The sequence below is a fragment of the Corvus kubaryi genome, unplaced genomic scaffold (assembly GCF_017639235.1).
Source record: "Corvus kubaryi isolate FWS band 111438036 unplaced genomic scaffold, C.kubaryi_AGA036_p1.0 37398, whole genome shotgun sequence".
Taxonomy (NCBI): Eukaryota; Metazoa; Chordata; class Aves; order Passeriformes; family Corvidae; genus Corvus; species Corvus kubaryi.
The window spans coordinates 24,241,402-24,265,958 of NW_024581137.1; the positions used below are offsets into that span (position 1 = coordinate 24,241,402).

General features: G+C 40.2%; 1 protein-coding gene across 1 annotated transcript in view; it reads right to left on the reverse strand.

Moving 5' to 3' along the window:
- CHN2 (chimerin 2) overlaps positions 1 to 24,557 on the reverse strand; it is a 159,533-nt gene that overhangs the window by 41,974 nt on the left and 93,002 nt on the right. The window contains exon 6 of the mRNA XM_042042756.1: positions 22,794 to 23,079. Coding sequence (XP_041898690.1) covers positions 22,794 to 23,079 — 286 coding nt within the window. The remainder of the gene's footprint in view (positions 1 to 22,793; positions 23,080 to 24,557) is intronic.

Sequence of the window (24,557 nt, forward strand, 5' to 3'; positions counted from 1 at the left end):
ACCATTCTACACAATTGTATTTTATAGTAGTGGATATAAAGGGGAAAAGTACAGCATTTAGAAAGACTGACCACATTTTTTTCACATGGATCTAAGTTCATAGTCAAATCAAAAGACAGGTTTTTTAAAATCAAAACGTGTCACCTTCCTGCATACCTTTCAAATGTTATTGTTTAAAAAAGGATTGTGCAAGGAAGTATACAACTAAAGCAGGAATCTCCAGCAGCTCTGTCAGTGAGTGTGTTTGGTAAATAAGAACCTAAACTGTCTACCCAAGGCAAGTAAATCATCTTTCCCTAAAATGGTATCACCAATTAGCAGAATTTATTAGAGCTAGTATCCCTTCTCAGCCATCAGGAAGAGCAGTGCCTTACATAATTTAAAATGCCAATGAGGATGCGAATTTTTTCTCTCACGTAGACTTTGCAAGACTCTTCCCTGCTTGACCGCCTCCAGGGTGAAGAAACTTCCCCACCATTTGTTCAGGAGCAACCCTGGAGCACCCAGCTGAGGCTTTGCATGCCAGGCTGTAGCCACCAGCCTTCTCTTCTTGGTGAGGACAGGATGCCCAGAGCACTCAGCATCTGCACTGGGCTCCCTGGGATTCACTTCTACCCAGTGGTTCTCCAGCAGCACTGGGAACTTCACTTCTCCCATTTCCTTTTAACGTTTAAACTTGGCAGGCTACAGAAACATCTACTTGGACGGGTTTCTGACATGGCTGTATTTTGGAGGGTGAATGGCAAGGAAGAGTAACAAGCAAGACTGACCTGCCAACATCATCTTTTTTTTGGATTTTGTTGTTTGGTTGGTTGGTTGGCTGGTTTTTTATCTCCCTGAAAATACCATTCCAGTTGTAGGCTATGCTTAGACTCTGCTGCGGATCACCTACTACGTTTTTGGGGTTTGTAAAAACAAGACCTGCTGCAGCTGTGCATGAAAGATAAATTGTTACAAGTAATAGATGAATAAGTACAGCCCAGAAAGATTCATTTTACCCTACTTCAGGCAAATCCCAATTGATTACAAGTTTCTAGGAAAAGTAACTTGCTTCTTTATTTGTACATAAAGTGCCTAGTCTACATTGGTGATACTAAAGAGAAAATATATTAATAAGAAGAGAAACTATTAATAGTATTCTTCAGGATATCTATGACATGAGCAGATGCTTGCTTCTGGGTGATGGGAAGCAAATGACAAACTGAGGGTCACAGTGAGCATGGTCTAGGGATAAACCCTCCAGAGCATGTTCTGAAAAAGCTGATTATTTTCCTTTTTATTACAATATTCTGACTAAAAGTTTTTGCTTCTAACAACTGCAAAGACAGTTGTTACCCTTAGTGGTAAAAAATGCTCTAATCAGCCATATTATGTTCTTAAAGAACCATCAAGCATTCCCTGTGTCATTTGTTTTATTTGTTTCTTCCCATGACTTCACGGAACAAACCGGTGGCTATTTTTCTACCACACTGACTTGCACGCAGCAAACAACTGATTACTCATTGTCACGTATGTAAATCTTTGAAGTGCACAGCAAAGGAAAGAACATCCCTATTTATTTCTAAAGTGAAATCCCAGCATCCAGCAGAATTTTAAAACTGATTTTTCTAGGGCAATACTTCTTTCATCTTCCCAATACTAAATATTAAATAAGAGAGATCTGTCTTAATTCAAGCTGAGCTCTGACCCTTGAAGTCTTATGATGCTGTCTGTGTTTACATGAGCACAGACTATTTTTCTCCAAGCTAGTTCACATCATGCACATTCCTCTCAAACTCTCCACAATCCAGAATGCTAATGACCCTCCCTTCCCTCCTGGCTCATCAGGGAATTAGGAAGCTGTGGAGTCTGGATGCTGCACAACAGTTTTCATCAGAAAGCTGATATTATTCCTGGTTCATTGACAAGAGGCTGACTCATTATACTAATCTTTTCTCATTTTTGGCACCTAATTGGAGTTGCAGCTTGCATTTTTTAAATAACATTTAATAGGGTATATTATTTTCTATATTTAGATAACAGATCCCATTAGTTTCACCTGCACTTGATCAATACTTCTGCAGAATCTAATGTGTGCACTCAGTAGCAGAAGTAGCCTCATTAGCCTTTTAACATGTTTGAATTACTTGCCAACACAAAATGAAGGCTCTGGGCAGGGATGTAATCCAGACCACTGTGCAACTTTCAACCAGTTTCATCACTGCAGTAGACTTCTCTTTTTCATTTCCATCACATGCCTTTCACTTCCATAAATAGCAAGGCAAAGCTGCTTGCCCACAGCCACCCACTCACTCACAGCCATGACTTAATAATCATCAAGAAGTGGAAACAATAGAAATAGTAGCCAGCTATAGCTGTGGCATTCAGGGGAAAGCAACGTTTGGAAATTCTTCTTGCTTTTAAACAGCTTGAACTCAACCCGGGGAAAACAGCATGTTTAACTATATAACCATGCTGCTTTAGTCGAGCAAAGGCTCTCCAGTGCACTGAACGAGGCAGGAAACCCACAAGAAAGAAAAGAGATCTGGTAACCAAAACCTCCCTCGTCATGTAAATGCACAGCTGAGGTTGTACTGTTGACCCTCTGTCAGACATTCCTTATCTTGATTTTGTGCCTTCGAAGCTCTTTTAATACTGATTCTTTTTATCTAATTTCTTTGGACTCCTGCAACAACATGCATCCCTTTCCCAAGCTAAAAGTATGAGTTGGGGAACCCCAATGACTCCAACACGGTTAATTGCCCAGACTGGACCAAAGCTTAAAACAACAAGGACAGACATCTGCAGTATGAATCAGCACAGCTCAGCAAGGAGTAGGTAGTAACTTTGTGGATGGGTCAGTCATGGGAAGAGCATTAGGAATCAATGAATTTTCACAATTTTTTGCTGACAACAGGGCAATTATGAGACTTTGGGCGCAGATGTTTAAGTCCTATAAGGGACAGTGTCATGGGGTACAAATACCAACCACCCTGTTGGGCACCAGCCTGAGCCTGGCCTCTACAACCTCAGGCTCCTTCAGGCTCTTATCTGTTAAAGTGAGCAATTTATTGGAGCTGAGCCTCCACCACAAGGAGTTGGCATTTTTCAACAGAAAAATGCTATGTAGAAAAATCCCCAATGAACTAAATTAGCTGGAATCTTCTACGTGCTGTCAAAAGCTTGTCCTTTCCCTCAAACTCATCTGAGTAGTTTTCTGCAGTCAAAGAAAATCCAGCTTGACACATATGTGGAAACCTCCCAGCCAAATGGCTGAGGCTGAGCAGAATGTTTTTTGGGCCTTTTTCAAATGGAGAAAATCATGCATTTATCCCTCTGCACAACTAAGAGAGAGAACAGTCCCATTGAAGAAGAGAACGAAACTCAATCTCTCTTGGAATCAGGGCAGTCAGAAAAATGGAGAACAAGTTTAAGAAATAGCCTAATAGGAGATTTAAAGCAGAAAAAAAACCCTAGAGGATGCCATTTAATGCATATTTTTCTGTTGTATATTTTTTTTTGTATCACTGAGCACATGCAACTCCAAGCACAATCTGGGGAACTGGATGTTGCAAACTGGTTCAGAACAGATTGTCCTGAATGATTCTAGTGTCTACTCAGGTACAAAGACAAGACCCACTCTGGAGGCCCTTCTTAGCACTGCTGCAAGGAGGCAGCATGTGCTCCTTATCTAGGACCTAACTCCATCACAGGAGGGTGATGCCCCTTTCACCCAGAGCCCTCCTTTCAAGGGAAGGAGGTAAAAATGAGAAATTTCTCAGAGATCTCTGACAGATGAGGAAAAGGAAAGAGATTCCTCAATTTTATCTGCTATAAGTAAAGATAAGGGCTCTTTGCCCCTTCCAAAGCTGCTATTCCCAGAAGTTAAAGGCAGAATCAATTGTTCTCTTCCCTTCAGTCCACTTGAAAAGAGAGAAGTCTGGGAGCCAGATGCTACTCAACAGTGTGAAAAACAGCTCGAGTAAAACCTCTTTTTTTTCCTCCACCCCATGTAGAAACACCAGCCACGTTTTGGAGAGGAAGGACTCACCTTCCCCACAATTCCAAACGAGCAGGTCTCAGACTTTTGGTGAAGTGTCCAACTCACTCACAGACACATTTTCTTCCAGCAGCTATCAAGCAGTGAAAATTGCGGTCAGCTACACCTGTGGTGTTCGGGGAAAAGTAAAATCTGGATATTTTTTTAAGCCACCCGAAGCCAATCTGTGGAATATAATGAGTTGGCAAGTCACAAACACCCAGAAGCAGGCTGTGTGGCACTGGTGGAAACCAGGGGAGCCCCTGCAGCCATTTATTTTGCAGACAGAAGTATGTTTACAAAGATGGGGCAGAACAAAAGGCAGAGGTGTATCTTATCACTACACTTACACTTTCAGAAAGGTAAAAATATGCCTGGAAACTGTACCTATGAAGCTTAAAAAATATTATTAAAAAAAAAAAGTAATATCAGCTTCAAATTAGCCAGGCTGCCTTAGAAATGTGACTGCAGTGTATGTAAGTCTCTTTCACCATCTGCCCTATCTTTTGAACCAACTGATTTTAGCTGAAGTTGATGAAGCAACAGTCTGAGTATCATGAAACTTGATTGCTTGACTGAGGTGAGAGATGTGGTCTGAGCTGCTGTGCTCCCCTGTGACCAGCCCAGCAGCAATGCCTTCTGCCTCCTTTGCAGGTGGTGAAAAGGAAATAAGGGGAGAAGAGGGTAGAGGAAGGAGGAATGGAGATGAGGGATGGATGTGTGAAAGGTCTGGAGGGATGGCAGGGCTTGCTGAAGTGGGAGTAAGGTGTGCAGAAAGATAGAGCACAAATGAATAGGGAACCCAGGCATCACCAATTCCAATGCTCACAATAAAAAACCCAACCCTTTATAACTGGCTCCAAGTTTTTTGTGTCAACCAGAAATATCTGGAATTGCAGAGATTTATTCTTTTATGTATTCATCGATTTTAGTGCCTAAAATTTCAAGGCATTGCATATCTTTGCTATGGGACTCCCTTTAACCCCTTTGCTGCTGGTCCTTCTTGCATCTTCTGTGCTGCGGCAGAAGGTGACAGTTTTCCTTTGCTGCGCCGGTGCTCCATAGGCAGAAACCAGAGTATCTGTGTTGGGGTTTCTGAAGCATAAAGTGGGAAAAAGCCAAAAGAAAGACTTTTTCTTGTCCTGGGAAGGCAAGAGGGGAAATAATGAGGAAAACTAAGGGTGGCATAGAGTGGTTTTTAGGATGATAGCTTAAATAAAAGAAATAAAAACGATTGAAGGAAAAACCACAAGGTAAGGGGGGAGATATTTCAGTGCATCAGGCTGGTGAGAAGTCTGTGGGTTTCTCATGTGACATTTTTACCAAGATCTTTCTCCTTAAATTCTTAGAGTGTTAAGGCAAAATTCCTGCTGGGGGATGCTTCTGAGAGACAATTTTATATAGCAATTGGATTTGCAACCTTTGCTGCGCTTTAGCACAGCTGACTGGGGTGAAAGTTGTCTTGAATGTCATTTCCTCCAGGATTACTCAGAGCAACACCTGAGAACTTTGCAGGCAGCATCTCAACATAGAATCCCAATCTGAGACCTAAAATGTTGAGGCTCAACATGTTTGCTTGCTGGCAGGGAATGCAGAAAGCTGTGAAGAAACACAAAGCAGGCTGTGTTCTCAGCCAGTCCGATCTTTCTGGCTCCTAAAGAACAGGTGTATTTAGGTTTTTTTCATGGAGCAGCTCTGAATTGCTTTTTTTCCAGTCTGGATCCCTGCTGTCACTAGTCTTTCTCCTCCCCCTTCCATGCTCTTCTTCCAAAAAAGCTACACATAAAAGAGCATGCCTCCTGATAAGCATCTGCTTCAGGGAAGGAAACCAAGTCATGTACTGGGTTGAAAAGCCTTTCATGGGCATCCTTCTTCCTAGATTCCCAGGAGAGCACTTATTTCCACTTTGATTTCTGAAAAAAGTCAGCAAGGGCTTGAGCAGCCTTACAGAGACTGTCCTGATGTTGCTCTGATTAATCCTGCTATGACCAACATTCTGTGATGTCCATAATTTCTCGAGTTAATAAGGAAAAAGCTGAGATTGCCACACACCTAATGTCAGATATAAAAATAGTTCCCAGTGAGGGTTTCCCACAACCAATCTGGATGACCTTGTTGAAGGAAGTTAAAAAAGGGCAATGACAACAGCACCAACATTTTCCCCCTATTTGTATACATGAGCACAATTTAAAAAAAAGGTGTTGTTTTTCTAGAAAAAAAAAAAAAAGAAATATTATGGACATAGAATTCCTTAAAATTTATTGGGAAAAAAAAGAAAAAAAAAAAGAAAAGGTGTGTGTGTTCCACAAAAATAATGCTTCCAATTCTTCAATGCCTGTTTTTGGCAGGCAGATCTTACACCAGCCTCAAGCTGATACAAGCTGTTGGAGAAACACATCCAACAGTTTCTTAATTTGGAACTTCTTCTTTACATAATTTTCATATTCATATATTAGTAGTATTCAATATCTACATAATAGTTATGGTATACATTTGGGGCCAAAAAGAATTAGTTTTATTTCTTAATAATCTTCTTCCTTTAACTTACGGTAAGTACAACATGTATAACAATCTCTGGGTATTTTAAAGGGTTTCTCCTAAAAATAAATACTGTAGCTTAGCTGGATCCAACCTTTTATTATATATTATATATATGTCTGTAATATACGGCCATTTTGTTCTGAATTTGGAAGACTTCTTTCCACTTGTTGCCGTGCCTTCAATGTCACTTAACACTAACAACAGATAAGAAGGCAATTTCTGTATATCCCTCAATAATTCCCATGTTTGATCCTTGAGAGTTTGTTTAGATATGTGTATATGTTGTTTAAACGAAAAGAGAAGTCAACAGACACTAATATCTGCCCAGACAGATATTTATTTCATATTTGTGATGTTTCCTTTTTTCTCATTGCTCCTTTGGAAGTGATGTCACTTGTCAGAAGAAATTATTAATGCTCTGTTCCTCATTAGCAACAAAGTAAGTCACATTTCTTATCACGTGTTTCTCTTTGCAACAGAATCTGGATAAACCTCAAGCCCCATTAATGCCAAAATTATTTGTCATTTCACCCCTTTTAAGAGATTCATGTTGCTGAAGAGGGACTGAAGCTGACCTCCTGCCCTTCAGGGTAGTATCCAAACAGAAGGAAAGATTTACAAATGTCCAATGGTTTTAACTTTTTTAGAGACCGTATTTCAAAATCATTCTCCCCAGCTTCTGTCTTGGACAGTCTCATTTCTCAGAACAAGTTCCCTGGACTCCTTTATTACACCACCAAAATTTCTCAAGCTTGATTTTGAGAGAAAAAAAGTAAAGCCCTGTAAAAGCAATTAGTAATTAGACTGAAGAGAAGGGCCCAAAGCTAAGGAAGGTAGAGCTCAAAGCACCATTACCAGAGATACACCCATGAGGCCTTAGCAAAGTCATAGATGAGGAAGCTGCGAAATGTTTAACTGGAAAAAGGACACTCTATTTACTAAGTCTCTCCTAAGCACACACTGTGAAATCTTACTCAGAGTTGAAAAATTGAGGTAGTGGGACCTGTTGAACCAAGGGATGAACTAAGAGCCAAAAGCTGCTACATTCAAACCTTTGTTCCCATCTCACGGCCAATAGCCAAAGGCTCACCACGTCCCTGTGTTGCTATGTTTAGATGCAAATCACATGCTTGTCTACTCATCTGCATGAAGATTCATTAAAGTCAAGGGAATTTGGAAATTCAGGCTTTGGCAACTAAACCTGATGAAATTTGTAGCACTGTCTCTTCTGTATTTGTTTTACGCGTACCTACATAGATCTACTAAAAATTCTGCAGTTTTTAGATCCAGAAGTCTGAACTATCAAGACATCTATAAAAGTGTAATTAAGGCAAAATGTTTTGACTTTGGCATTGTGCCACAGAAGAACGTTCAAGGAAAAAGGCTGATGACTGAGAACAGTAAGCAATTTTTTCAAAGCCTTTGATGCCATTTCTGCTATTGTTTCTGTCTCTCATGGCTCTGTAGTTTCTTCACAATAGCTGTCTTTTCTGCGTTTGCCACTGAGATCAATAAAGAGATGTTAATTAAAAGAAAATCTGCTGGAGGTTGTACTTTTCTGTTGGGATTTATCCCAGTCTTTGGCTACAATACCTCAGTGGCCCTGACTACAATGCCAAAATAGGCTTGGTCTTGTCTTGTCAAGGAGACATGATTGGGTAGAACCCTGACCTTTAGTGACAGTTCCACTAGCACACGTGTGCCTCCTTAACATCCCCCCACCACACCCCGTCCTCTACAGGCTGACTTTTGTGAGCAGTTAGGTATACAAAATACATCGTGCATCAATATTACTATTCCAAATAAATCACCATGAGACCATATTTACAAAACAACTCTAATTACCACAGACACTGACACACCACTCTTGAACAAGACAGATCTGCATTTCTGTCCTAAAGGCACTGTTTGTGCATCTTTGCCTTCCCTTCTGTGAATCGAAGAATGTGTCCACATGTAAAGTCACTCGTGCAACAACAGCAGAGATAAGGTCTTAGTGGAAGCCATGAGGAGGGATCTCACCAACTGCTGAGATACAGACATTAGTTCATCTGGCTACATACAGAGGTGAAAGGCAGAAAGTGAAGAACTTCCCATTATTTGGCTAGCAAATGTCAATCACGACAACACAACAGGTTTTCAGTACAGAGGTTCACCAAGGGACCAACTGGGCTGTGTAAAAATGGCAAGGCAGACAACCAGCTCAGAAACATGGATTCAAGTTCAACAGAATATGCATTGCTATGGAAGGAGAAAAGCATCTGATGCTCTGCGTGACAGTTACTATCACTGGGTTCAGAGAAAGCAAGCAAAAAATCCTCCAGCACCCCCCCAAAAAAAGAGCTTGCTGAAAATAAAACAGACAGTTCAATGCTCATTACTGTGCATTTTGCCTGCATCTGTGTGTGGGCTGAGAATCCTTTTTACTAAGTTTCTTGCTTTTTAAATATATCACAAACACACGCATAGACAAAACAAGAGGCCTAGACCTGTCAGAGGCAGACTAACATCAGCACTTTGGCCTCCTAGCTGTCAGGTCTGATTCCAAATAACCTTTTGTCTTCTTGTTCCAGCTACTAAATTACAGATCAAGTGAAAAATGTAATTATACCCCAAAATGCCATGGATAGCATCTCGGAATACACTGAATTGTGAATGGAACAACAATAAAAAAAAGATAAACTAGTATTACCTGTGGTGCATGGCTAATCCAAAACGCTACACAGTCCCACATGAGTTGTTATAGAACTGTTTCCTATTTGCCAATTTCTCTTTTTCAGAGATACAAACAATTCTCCCCTCCCAACCCCCCTGGCTCTTTTTAATGCCTTGTGAAAAATACATCTTCCCTGTTGCAATAAATACTCAGTTATACTGTTACCGAATTCTACTGTGTTTGATTTTTTCCTTGAGGATGATGCAGAATTTGTGGTTTTTAAAGTCATATGAAGCTGAGGATATCAAGACTTATTTTCTAGGCACAAATTTATCTGCTAAATTTTTACAGAAGGAAAAAGTAATGAAAATCTATAGGAATATATTCTTTTCTCAATTGAGTCTGATAATGTTATATTGGACTGGAAGTGTTATCAAATACTGAATTAACTTGTTTTTTCATTTGTTTATTGGAATATTAAATATTCAAGGACTTCTTCTGCATTCTTGCACACATCTCTAAACATACAACTGTTCAAAACACTAAATTATTCTTGGCAGCACCTGACAAGATAAAGTAGGTGGTGGTGTTAGAGCGCAAACCTCCACAGCTGTTAAGACAATTTACATACAATCCGAAAGGCTGCTGATGGCTGAAGTTTTAAACCTCCTCTTTCTTATTAATGTCATGATTCTTACCCTTATTCAAGCACTTGTACTCCTGTATTTAAAAGGAAAATAGGCAATAAACTGGAACAGTATTAACATTTCAGTTACTGTCCCTTTATTTGCAGCCTTCTACCTCAAATACAGCTTGCAGAAGAATCAAGCTCACCACCTCCATTTGCTAGTACCAAAGAGGGTTCTTCTGAGTCTGAGAAGATATGAATATTTGTTACTCCACAGACATCTCAGGCTGTGCTTGCTCAGGAGGCTGGCTCAGCACAGCCCCAAGGCACTGGACCCTGCGGATGTGCACCACAACACACAGGTCCACATTTGTAGTCCTGGGCAGCTCTAACAGGACAGCAATGTACCTCAACCCGTGGCTGCGCAGGCTTGCTCTCACTTCAGCTGGGGCAGTGTCACACCTTTGTTGGAGAGCATACACTGTGAACTGCAAAGCAAGAAAATGATGCAGGTAGCCTAGCTACCTTTTTCTTTTTTCTTTTTTATATTTGCAATGTAAAATTTAGTGAGAAATAAAACAAAGGAAATTAGAGAAGGTCATCTATTTTCCTAATGAAATTCAGTGTCTATAGGAGCATGATACAGAGCTTGTACACTGCTGCCCTGTGGAGAAGGAAACAAGTCACTGAATTGAGAGCTCATTAAAAAACCACACATGGAAAAATTCCCTACAAAGTATCATGTGGAAGTTATATGAATCCTGCATTGAATGCAGTGTCTCATTAAAAAGCAAGTTATACCACATGATGACTTGACTCTGTTCAACTGGGATTCTGCCAGCCCACAAAGAAACCACAATCCAGACTTTTCTCCTAACTCCTAGTACTGTGAGGTCTACAAGAAACCAGATCAGGTGAATATTGTCTTTGAAAATACTCTCTTTAGTCCAATCTCTGGCAGCATACTTCATTTTCAGCCATTCTGGAAGTGCCTTAAGCTCTGTCTGCAAATTCACTTGGCCTCACATTCAGCAACGCATTATAGACCAGATGGATTTAGAGCAGTCCACTGATTGGATTGATCAAATTAAAGGAAGGGGAAGACGGAGATAAAGGAAACTTATTTTTCCTCTACTTCCTAAAATATATAAATAAATAGAATTAATTTATTTGAAAGGGTTTCCCAGGTGTCTCTCCATGTACTTAGGCTGTAAACCACTGTAACCACAGTTTTATGAATGCAGCCTGGCAGCAATCAGGGATCCAGCCATGGACATGCAGGACAGCTGCTCACTGTCCAAACTACGTGTTGGTCTATTAATATTTTCCTGAGGCCTGCAAAAATAACAGACATAAAACCCCTTACAGAATATGGGCACCAGAATTACTGAGAATGAAAACAGACATTAATTCATCTTTGTGGTACAAACCACAAAGACTCTCCTGATGCCAGAGCACAGATGCTTTCGACACAGTTGTGATATCCTAAGGCAAGCTGTTAAAATCATAGAATCATAGATTCATAGAATGGCTTGGATTGGAGGGGACTTGAAGATCACCTAATTCCAACACCAGGCACGTCTGGGGCACACCTAGTGTTAGGCAAGGAGAGGATCTAGCTCCATAATCTTATTCCTATGGCAAAGTCTATTTTCCACACTTCTCAGCACTGGAATAATGAGCACACCCCTACATATTTAGCTCCCTTTTTATATGGCCAGCCTTGTTTGTATGAGCTCACACTCCACAGCAAAAACCAGGTCTGTCAACTCAGGTCCATACACGAGTTATGGCAGAGCAGACTGACAGACAATAGGATTCACCCCAGAATTCTGGCTGGTGGGGGACCTACAACTCCCTTCCAGGGAGAACTGCAAAACCCTGTGCAACCAGCAATATGGATATCTCCTGAATGAGCAAAGTTTATCTTCACAGTATCTGCAGTTAGTCCAAAGGATCTATTTGTCTTCTTAAAATATCCATAGCAGGAAATAAGAATTTTTAGAGCAGACATACTAAACAGTATTTTTTTGGTAGAGGCTAAGTGCTCTGCCCTGGTGATGGCTGTGGCCCTGCCTTTTCTCAAGGATGAACTGTGTGAAAAGGCCTTTTTTCACACAACAGAAGATAGCTGCATTTATTCTTTCACTGACAGAGAAGCAAAAGCATATGTAAAACTGCAGCCTGGCTGATGCAACAAGTGTCACACAAACATGCAGAATAAAAGCATATTTTCTGCCAATGCGTATTTGGGCCTAACTATTAGATGCCATTACTTTAAAATCCCAGCTCTGAAATCAAAAGCTGTGCTTTTCCTTCACATAAGAATAAATGTTGGGTTTTCTTCATTTGAATTTTTAAATGCATTATATAGTCCCACATTAGACATTCGGATAAGTAAAACAAGTAAATCATATGATGTCTTTGCATATTAACCCCTGTCACTATTTACGTAAGTCCTCTGAGACTGGACCCTTCTGTAAGACCATTGCCATGTACACACCTATTCCTTATGGCACTGCATTTCACAATCTGGGTTTTAAAACAAAAGTGACTGTGAGAAGCTGAAGACTAACTCTAAGGCTGAAGTAAGCAATGGTGTCATGCCACGTTTTTTAAGAACAAGATGAATGCTTGTTGTCAAAAAAAGGCATCAGATGGTCATGTTCCCATTAAACCACTCATTGCACAAGCACAAATGGGTGTCAGCAGTGCAAGATACCCTAATTCAGTCCCCAGAAACTCTTAAGTAAACATGCCACCTAGTGTTTAATTGTGACAATTTCATTCATAAATCATCTTGATTGATTACTCCCAAGCTGCTCCCTGCAAGTCTGGGTTGTAAGAATCTAGCAGAGTTATCTGGAGATGCCTTCTCCAGATTTGCCCCCTCCATTCCCCACAAAAAGCTCCGTCTCAACTTCTATTTTGCTCCCGATAAGCTCTTCCAAGCTACACTCCCAGCTCATCCTTCTTTTTTGAGGAGCCCACAGCTCAGACTGCCATGAGCAATGCAGAAGGCACTGAAAACTGACCTCAGAGGGTCATTCCTGCTGTCAAGGTCCTAAGCAAGCCTGACAGACTTCAGAAAAGCTGCCTTGTCCCACCAGCCAAATGGCACCTGGCACAGACTTCCCACATCTCCCTGCCTAAAGGGAGTGGGCAGAATTATTCCGGGAAGGTGAAGCACTATTTCTAGCTTACAGCTTGCCAAAGGGGGATGAGTTACCACATAGGTAACTCATACATACCATGTAGGTACTGTTTTGATGGATAGAACCAGGAGAAAATCAGGGAAAGGTGCTTTCAAACTAGAGCATCTCCACAAAGCAGTAAAGACAAATTTCTCTTGAAGCTATGGCAATCTCCTCCTTCATCACCTCCAGCCCTGCTTAACAGTGACACACCTGGCTTAAATGCAAACAACCCTCCCCATAGAAGAGCTACTGCAGGTATGTGGCTTGGCTCCTTTCTATGCACTTAAAAACTGTCAAATTCTCCTCTTAAAAATTCTAATTGAGATTCTCTTGATGCTTCTGTCATGGACGCTCATTATGTTCCTTGGGATTAAATTCCTATACTGAATGACATCATAGCACAAACTGTCCTGAGTTTTCCGTAATGCCTTGTTTGCACTTTTTCCAGATCAATAAAAATCTTAAATGAAACTCCTGTCCCTGCAGTACTTCATCAGCCACTTTGCTCCAGCTCATCAAGTTGCTGTCTATCTCTATTCTTTGCTTGAAATTCTTCTACCTATTTTTGGTCTGTGTAACCATGTTCATGAGCCAACCAAATTTGAATTAATGTCAAGAGTGCAGTTTCATGAGAGATTGTACTACTTTACTAAAAATCCAATTATTCTGCATCTGCTGCATTCTTTTCATTCAGTACTTTTGTAAATCCATCAAAAAGGCAATCAAGAGTAACTGGCAGCATTCCTTCTTTATAAGCCATGCTGATGACTGTGTGCAGTCCCACCATTCTCCAGGGCTAAAAATGCATTACAAGGCAGAGTCCACTGTTACCATTTGTACTTGTCACTCCACAGCCTCCTCTTTCCCAAATATGAGCAGTTATAAAAACTATTGGTTCCCAAACTTTGTAGTCAAACCTCAGCTGAGAACAGTCAACAGCACTTGCTTCACTGTGGCCACTACCAGCTGTCCTTCTGCCCAGGCTGCTGCCTCCTCCTGCCCGGCAGAGCCATCAAGCTCTACTAGCTGAGACTGCCCGACTTCCAGGTGCTGATGCAGCCTAAAGGTGACCAGGGAGATACCTGCACCTGGATTCCCAGTATCCCAGCAGTAGGATGTGGATGCAGGCTGCTAACCTGTCTCTGTGGTGAGAGACCAGATGAGACAGCCTTGGACACGAGGATCCTGGCTGCAGTTATTTCACCTCCAGTGCAGTGGCGATTTTGAAGGTTGAATGTCCCCTCCTCCCAGCAGAAGGAATCAAATAACCAGCCCTTAGCTACTTTAGTACGTTGTCTTCATCTAGCCAAGATGAATCAGAGCCTAGATAATATATTTTCAGACACAGAAAACCACTGAGAAATAGGACTAGAAGGTACTGTAAGATGTTTTTCTCCAGCCTGCCTCAGGTATCCATGCTATCTGTGCCATTTCTGCCAGATGTTTTCTAATATGTTTCTATGCCTTATGATGAGGGAGATTTTGTCACCCCCCTCAGGTGCTGGTCCAGCCCAGCATTTCACTGCTCTTTTCTTTCCTCCCTTAATAGCTAACCTGCAGTGTTCATCACTGTATTTCGGTCCTATCATTTCTTGTCATATCCAGCATGAACACAGAGGACAGCTTATTTTTTTCCCTATAATTGCCCAAGCCAATGTATGACCTAGACATGAATGTCACTTAAAATACTTCTTTTCTAATCAAAATATAAAGAAAAAATGCTACTCACAATTTAAATACTTTCTTTTTGACACTAATTCCAAGTCCTCCACTACCAGAAATTAATCTCTCTCTTGTATTTAAGAAGCTGAACACTTGTCTTCCAATATCAAAACATGACAGTTTAAAGGTGCTTGTAAAACTTTAGTGCCTATTCCTACACAGTGTCTCAAATTTCATGCAAGATAATCAAGTATAGATTTTTACTTAAAAGATGCCTTTTCATTTTCCAGTGGCTAGACAAATGAAATGTTTATGCTGAAGGCTCCATCCCAATCCCTGTGGAAGTTTGTTTATATGAATTGAATGCCATCAAACAGTGTAAAGAGTATAAAAGCCAAGATAATACACCCTCATATAAGCTTTAAGTTTTAGTACATCAAACCAAGCATGGTTTTTATGCAACAAACATTTAGCTTTAGTAGAATTATTAATAAGATCTTAAGAGGAAAATACCCAAGAGAAAAGGATTAATTTATGAATTTAGTAGAGCCTAGCTGCAGATACATGGTACTGTATTTGAAGAGCCAGGTGCATTTGCCTTAGGAGTACTATAACCACTTCTGGTGTATTGAATAATTTTTAGTACTAAACTGAAATTTTCATCTGAGAAAATTTCAACCTGGTTGTGATACTCACATTGCTTCCATTTGGCTGCCTTTCAAAAACACTGGATTGGGAAACACTATGGTGGTAACAAACTTGATATTTACCTTTGCTCCGTATGCTTAGCAATGCCCTGAACTGCTCCAAGACTGAAATCCTTGGAGGTCTTCCCCTTAATTCAGTAGTGTTTGGATCAGATTATACCCACTGTATCATGCCATTTGTGTAAATCAGTACTGTCTCCAACTTACAAGCTCTCTTCAGGCATAATCATATCACTTATTCGGCTTAAGGCAAAAGTCATGAATTCTAAGCTGATGGTAATAACACAACATAAACCAGGAACCTGCAGAGATGTTAACAGTTCAGGGAAGCAACGTAAGCAAATGCTTTCCTTTGGTACCTCTCTTTCTCTTGATTCCCTCAATTTCCACTATTGTTATAATGAAAACAAATTATCCCTTTCAAAAATCATTCTTTAATCAGGCTAAATATTAGGTAATAGGAGTGCCACAGTCAACTACAAAGCACTGTCCCTTTTCCTGTGCACAAACATAGACAGCCAGAGGGAAGGAATTGAAAAAGACACTTTCCATGATTTAACTCTGGTAGCTTTCTTATTCTTATTTCCTATATAGTATCTATTTTATAGATGCATTAAACAAACAAAAAGCTGCAAAGAGACACAGCCAGAAAATACAAAAGAATGGCAACACTGAAGGGCAAAAGAAAATGATCAGCTGAATATATTTTTGGTATGATGCTGTTTGTCATTTGAAATACAAATTTACTAAAATATATATGCTGGTAGACTTACTGTATTAATATAAATTCCTCCTTGCTGCGCTATAATACCAAAGAGTATTCTGGATAGAATCACTACTGAATTGCTAACAGTTATTTAAAGAAGAGAGCCAGCTATGTAGTTAAGTACTCATGTCAAGGCGTGCTACAATTAAGTAAATACATGTGGTAACCTGTGTGTAGAATACTACTCTTGCAGGACAAGCCTGAGTGACTGATGAAAAGAATTCATTTACTCCCAAAGTCATTTGGATATATTAGTTTGCTGCTTCTAGCTGCAAAAATGCCACACATACATTTTATCACTGCATGTATTACTTAACCCTGCAGATAAAGGCCACCTTTGTGTACAGGTTTTATGTTGCTTTTTATCAGTGTGGTGTCTGAGCATCTTCTGGGCAGAAGCAATATGGCCAGGGAGAAGCCCCTTGTGAATTCTGTGGCCACGCATACAAGAGTGTGACTGTAACCCCTAATAGACAACAATGGTGGGTTGTTAACATCCATGTAGAACTGAGCATTTTAATTTGTTCTGACCAAGCATGCTGCAAAAAGCAGGGAGTTGAAGGCAATGTAAAACACAACATGTCAGATTATCAGTGCCTTTCCAGCCCAGAGTCTGCAGGAACAGGTATTTCTGCTCACTACCTTCTTAACCCCAGGATCTGCTGCTGGGGCACCACAGTACCCTGCAGCCCTCCTGTGGAAGGAAATGCTCAACATCTGGAGAGACATCCCAGCAGAGAATTAAACACTATCTAGCAACCTGTAATAGGATCATTAGAGGTTTAGAGGAGCTGCAGAATGGGAAGAATAATGAATAAATGAAAGACTAAAAAGATTTCTTTATTGTTTGCTAATAGCAGTACCTGCAGAAAATTCAATGAAGAGACAAAAATGGAGTTGTAAGATGAGGCTAAAAAGCCTTCAGAAAGGGACGTGGTGTGAATAACAATGTGAAAGTGTCAAATACCTGCAAAAATTGAACCAAACCCAAGGTTGTTTTAAAATTGACTGCCTCTTGTACAATTTTGATGTAAGAAAAACAGCAGTGCTCCTAAAAATTTAGTTCCATAACCAGATTACATCTCCAACTAAGGGATATTAGAAAATAGTCTTTCCTGGAAGTCCTGCATTTTCTTCTATGGGAAACTGTGTGTGAGCAGCATGAGTAACGAGAACAGTAATATCAACTTCTAGCAAAGTTATTCTTCCTTTTCTGTCACCTTTGCCTTAATAGGAATAGTTTTCTTAACTGTCTATTACTTGCGTGGAATTTTCTGCCAAGGAACTCTACAGCCTCGCAGACTTCACAATATGCTAATCATTCCAGCTCTTTAGCTCTAGCTGCAGCGTTAATTGTGGGCTGTATCATTTGCACTTCAATGCCCAGTTATGAGTTGCAGCAAAACAGATACAGAGAGGTTACTACGTCAAACAGCAACACAGAGTTTTCTGCACTGTCCCACTGTTAAGTGAAGACTTCACAAACAGCTTGCTCTTGGTTTAGCTCAAACTCTGCACTGTTCTGTACAGATCATCACTGCTGAATGCCTCGTGCTGCTTCTGGCATGTACTTGCAGCCAGAGAGCAGAACAAGCACTCCAGCCCCAGCTCCAAGCAAACTCATATTTCATGTACAACCAGTATGTTTGAACTGACTGAGCCAGATCCGACTAGGAGAGAAGTTGATGGGAGCTTTGCCAGGATCCAAGTAAGCAGAGACCTGGCACTGGAAAAAGCCTTCCTTAATCTTTACTGCACTTACCAACAGTTTGTCCTCTTTCAGATAGATTAAGATCATTCTTTTTGCAAACACTTGAAGCTCAACCACTGCCAAGGGTTTTCTCTAACTCCAGCCTGCTCTTCTCATCAGACCAGCACAGCAAAGAAACAAGTTGTGGGGCACAGCCTTTTTCTGACACAGGGCACTGTGTCACAGCATTCAGGTCTCACCCAAGGCATGGGGTGGTAGCACTAGTGCACAGGGCAGGTGACAGGAGTGGGATTGAAAGTGGAACCAGGATGGCTTTCCATCAGCAACTGTGACACCTGATCAGAGCATTCATGAAACCACAGCTTGCATTTACTTCCAACACTTAATTCCTCGAATATATTTTTCCAAATTTTACTTGCTGAGGTAGGATTAGAAAGGAGTACTATTTTCTCCTTGTCTGTGACACAAAGACTGCTGACTCAGTAAGGGCAGCATTTGCAGGAAAACACAATAGCAATAAATGTTTCAGAACTACATATTTTAGTGACAGATTACTGCAATTTTTTTCACTCCTATATGTGAAGATTAATTGCTTACAGCAGGTTACACTTCTCCTACATTCACCATTAACTTGAACTACTGGTAATTAATTACAGGACGTACTGGTACCAGGTACTTATCTGGCCTACATCTTCTAGTATGTGTTCATTTGCCCCAAGTACAGCATTCCATACACAGAACAAACATAAAGCAGGCGATCACAACTTGCCCAAGCTTAAATCACAACCCTAAAAAGACAACATGTGATCATCAAATTTTCTTTGCATGACAAAACTCTATCCAAAATCCTTGTTGAACCTGGATCCTGTTAAAATGACAATTGCCTACAATGCTAAGAAAGAATATGCAGCATGCTATTCTCCCACAACACTTCATTCCTAAAAATTCCTTTCAGATTAAAGATCTGTTAAACTATTGAGACTAAAATTTAGAATTTGTGTCTACAAATCAAGCACCTCATCAAAGTCAGACAGAAATAACTTTTGGATTAAACACCAGCATGAAGTATGTTAAAGCATAAATGTTTTCTTAGGCCTGATATAAAAAATGTTGGATAAAAAAGCATGAACAACAACAGCTCAATCCAGACCAATTATCACATCCCCCTTCTGGAATGGGCATGACTCCACTAATTACAACCTCAAAGAAATTATCATTATGGGAATAGACAAGTACCCCAGGCAGTACCAAGACATCTCATCCAAATGCTGGCTCCTCCTGCCAGCCTGTGCGTTGGTGGCCGACCCACCCCATGGGAGCGGTGGCACTGGAGTGATGGAGACATTGAATAATCCCTGCTGTCAACACGGGAGGCGACAGAACGAACAGACTCCCTGGATGGTGTTAACAAACCCACCGAGGAGATTAATGCCTTCAGCTGCACTTTCACACTCTGGAACTACTTTCAGTATGAAAGAAAATCTCGCTTGTAAAGAGCCTAATTTCTTAGAAGAGTACTGGTGCTTAACCTTAGAGCGCTGAATTCTCATCCTCCTCTTGAGAAATAATGGAAGTTTCTGTCCCTCATGTATGGCTTTTCCCTATCATTTCTGAATCATTCAAAACACTCTAGGCAGCACTTTCAAACAAACCAACTCAGTAATCTTATTTTTTAATATTTTATCTGTTCAGCTGGCCAGAAAAAAACCCATGAATGTTTTTTCACACATTCAGCAAAGAATTTACTTTGCAGGAAAATGTCATACTGAATATTCATTAACTTATTTCTAGGGGTCTGAAATTTACTGGAGTTACAGAAGTGGGTGAAGGTTGTGATTTGTGGGCAAACCATGGCCTTTGTCTAATACACTGTACAACATGTCAGCCTCAAGCAAAACATCTGATAGAACTCTCACTGAACTACCACTTCCCCATAATATTCTTCTATTTTAGAGGACTTCTAAAGTTTATGTAAAAACAAACATGAAATTCCCTTTATTCTGTTTTATCCCCATTTGTTAGTACTGACAAACACTTGATAATTCACCAGTTTATTCCAAAGCCAAGTCCATACTTTACCTGAGGCTACTGTGAGCAACAAAATGGAAGGTGACCCCTGAGTCTCTGTCCACTACCAAACCTCTCATGACTTCCCCCAGGAGAATATGAATCAAAAGCAGCTATGGTAGGCTTCACCATACAGACTTTTGTGAGCTTTTTTTTTTTAGTTGCCAATATTTCAGATGATGTAATCTTTTTTTTTCATATGTATTTGCATGAGATGATGGAAAACTACTGGTACTGGTAGAGAAGTCCTAATCATCAATATGGAGGCTTCAGCTGCTAAATCAGGTCTCCAGCCTGAGCAGATCCCCTTGCCTATTTAGCCCCACTCCTCTTATAGCTGTGATTGCTCCTACTCCTCCTGGCAAGAAAAATATGTTAGAAACAGCTGCTATTCCTCCTTCTGCATAGGAGAAGGCACAGAAGGTTGCCAACAGTGTAGTGGCTTAGCTGAAGCCAGCTATTTTTACATGACAGCACAGCCACAGAGCCCAGCCTTACAGGCTGCTCCTGCCTGCATGTACAGAAATCTAGATGAGCACAAGTCCTCGTAGGCCTTGTGCCTTCATGATGCCTTTCACATCATGAACCACTTCAGAGGTAAATAATCCTCTGAACACTTAAATTTCATTCCACAGCAATACAAAAGAAGACCTAATACAATCACTAATGAGGTACAGAGGTGTGTTTTCACCATTGCCAGAGCATTACATTAACTCCAAACATTTTCAAGCACAGGTACCTGGAACTAAGAATGCAGCACTCCTCTCACATTAAGCCAATATAATAAGTTTTTAAGCTGTCATCAGGGAAGAATCTTGGACTCTCCTCTGTGCTGCATTTCCACTAATATGAGCTGCATCAGGTAGCAGACCCAGCAGAAAATTCACTTATCCTTTCTTCTGGCTGAGTCAGTTTTAATCCGGAGCTGTTTGCTAGTGTCACCTATTGTGTAGCTGCACAAAACCGTATGTCAGTAAAAAGCTGGTGGTGAAGGAGAGAGGCGGGGGTCCCTTCAGCAATGGTTTGCCTTCTGTTGGTCTACAATTTTTACACCACCTACTCAAAGCTGCCCAGCCTGAATAATGACATCCAACCCCAAGCACAACAGAAAACACAATCTGTTATGGAATATTTGGTACTAGAGCAAACTCCTCTGAGGCCTTTTAGAGCACTTCGAGAATTACAAAAGTCTTGCTCCTCAACTGCAAAAACTGTAAGTAAAACTAAACACAATTTTGAAACTGTATTTTTCCTTGTACAAAACAAATTCTTCTGATTTCCTAGAGAATGTAGCATGGGTTTCAATCATCACGATTGCTTTATTACACTACATGAATGTAATAATATTTACAACCATCCCACTAATGAACCCGTTCCCGAACACCCTCTGGACCATTCTCTTACTTACACAGAAACAGCTACACAAAAAAAGTTTGTCACACTGCACTATGTCTACTTCTTATTGTGCCTCAAATAAAGTAAAAATTCCCTTTCTCATGCCTGTTACAGCATTCAAAATCAACCAGTGACCAATCACAGGAATCAACTGAACGAGCACTGGATGTCTCAATGGCATCTACTCCTCTTGGACATTGCAATACCATTCAATTGAACCAAAAACTACCATTACCACTGGATTCATTTCGAAATAAACTTGAAGGGAAGACTTGTGCCATTCTCAGAAGGCCTTCCCTGCATCAGTATGCCTTCTCTAAAAATGTCATTGTAAATTGAATTAATTTGTTATAGAGGATGAATAGGTTTACATGTCAGGTCAGTCACTCAAGGAATTATTATAACTGAGAAATCCAAGCCAGTATATAATCAGCCAACGCAGATATGTGAACCCAACAGATAATTCTGCTAAAAGTGTCCTAGAGATGAGGATACACACAAAAAAAGCTGATCTCTTTTCATACTTGCCATGACTATATGACAGCAAATTCACTCCCTGCTTTCCAAATACAAACTGGCTCTAGTCCCCAACTAGCTGGCCAGCACTAAAATCAACAGTCACACTGCAGAAGTATGCTTAGCAGATGTCAGTAAGTCAATTCAGCACAAGGACCAGACTCAAAAAAAAAGTTTTGTTTGACAGCTCTTACTGCCATACCACCTGGGAAATGAAAATATCCACATGTCACTGCTTACAAGGCTGTTTCTCATATGTAAAATAATTTCTAATTTTACATCTTCAGATGGCTGCTAACTGCACAAAATTCTCAGTTTATCATCATGTAAGTCCTAGTCCATACAATGCTATGGGATACGGTGCATGAGAGAAGGAGATGAAGGAAAGCCCACTTCAAACGAGAAGAGCAAGAAGAAATGGAGGCAAACAGACAACACCCCAATTTCAGATCCATGAAAAGGAAAGAAAACACACAATATCCCAACTTGAGACCCATCCACCAAAGGCTTGGCAGAGAAGAGGAGCTTTGGACCATGTACAGAAAGATAACAAACTTGAGCTGTGGTGAAGGGTCAGTGGGAACCAGATTTATAACCCTACTGTGGAAAATGCTTGAGTGTATACATCGACAAATATAACCTGTGACCAATTTTAGAGGTAGCTCCTAAGTTAAATTGTATATATCCATATATTTACATGGTGAAAACATTTGCATTAGGTACTTATTAGAAAGTTTTCATCATAAGCTCCAGTCAAATATTAGTTGGGAGTCAAGATCATATTAACAGGATGTAAATTTTGCAGTGGGATAGCAATACTTGTCAAAGTATAGAAAAATAGGGACAGGTCTTCTGACATAACACCTTTTCCTCTCAGGTTTGATAGAAAGACTGGTATTAATTACAAAAATTTTAAACTGAATACTTACCTTTTCAACTGGAGTATTTTCTTCACTCGTTACACTTGCTTTTCTTGATTCATTTTTTGTTCTGCTCAGCCTCCGGGACACTTTTTCTCTAAGCAAAGTGGCATACCCAATGTGCTCATATATGGGGTTTGTTGTCATTTTGGAAATATACTCAGAAGCCTTTGTTTCTATATACAATGTTATCAAGCCATCTGTAACCAGATCATGGATTGATTCAAATCTTTTCTCCCCAACGAAGTGCTTCCCATCATAGAACAACCTGTAGTTTAAGGTCTGATTACCAAATCTGCAAACACCAGAAAAAAAACAGAGGGAGAGAAGAAAGAGAGAGAGAATTCAGACTGTGTTGAAGGCTCTTCCATCCTGAAGCATTTTTGAGGTGCAGAAAGCGGGTGCTTAACCACATATGGGCATATTTACAGTCAACAAAGAGATGGACATCTACCAAGTAGTCAAAATCCTAAGGGTCTGAATCACCCTCTGTAAGGAAGCCAGGGAGACCAAGCTCCTAATTCAGGGCCCAATTAAATATCCAAAGTTATGTAGGAAAACTCTAGCCCTATTTACAGCAGGTGTAATCTATTGGATTTTTTAAGTGTTTTAATAATCCAAGTGCTGTAGCAGTACATTCAGTTTGTGACACTGAGGTTGGAATCCCATCATTGATTACAGCATTCAAAGATACAATATTGTGTTAACTGGTCCTTTTATTGCATCAAAACTGCATGTCTTTGTAGATTTTGCTGGGCCTTCAAATCACATGGTGTAAGCCTCTTATTTTTCACCCACATTTTTCATATGAATTCCCAATTTATAATTAAATTCATTTTTTGTTTCTACAAATAATTATCCAGATGGATTTAGAAAACATGTTGTTTCATCAAAACAATAGGCATTTTGCCATAATTCTTATCCTTTATTATTTTTTTTATTCTTCATTTTGAAATTTCCTCCAAAATCCCAAAAAATTGTGCTTGTTCTTTTTCAGCTGACACAAATTGGTTTTAATTTACACCACTTTTTAGTTGGCATGACTCACCAGCTTTTCCAGCTTTACCATCTGCACGTCAATACAAATTCTAAGCATGATTTCAGCACTGTATCACAGCTACTTGGGGTAACTCCTCAAAGGATTTTTCTTCGTATCTTACCAGCAGAAGGGTAAAAATGGAGACTTTTAGTTTGTGTATATCTCACAGGAGTAATAATGCTATAAAAATTGCAAAATATTGCCAAGGAGTTGGTTTCATCAAAACCCAGCTGAAATCTTGTCCTCTTGCCACTAATACACAGTGTCTTTAAGACCTGAGGGGGCAGGTTTTGAATGACACAGCTAAGCCAGGAAAGGCACCTATGAGGGGTAGTGAGTTTGGAGCTTGGGTTCCCACTGCATTTTTCATTCAGTTGAGTAGCAGACTCTTCCTTCTTTGAGCAGCAGCATCCATGCTTCACGTGTTTCTATGACAAACTTGTGCTCCTACTGCCTGAAGAAACTGCCAGTTTTCAGCTTCTGGACATCATGATTTCCCAGCTTTATTTGGGGTTATTATCACAGATAGTTGTTGATGTTTGTACACAACACTGAGCTCAGAGGACAACTTGGCTGTGCCCTCTACTGGGACGCATTCCTGTTCCGTATTCCTCACATCTTTTACAGAGTTTTCAAGGAGATGCTTCATCTTTACAAAACTTAACTCTAGGCAAAAAAAAATCTGAAAATGGGCACAATCTGCTTCTGGAAAAGGACTTCCTAGCCAGGTGCTG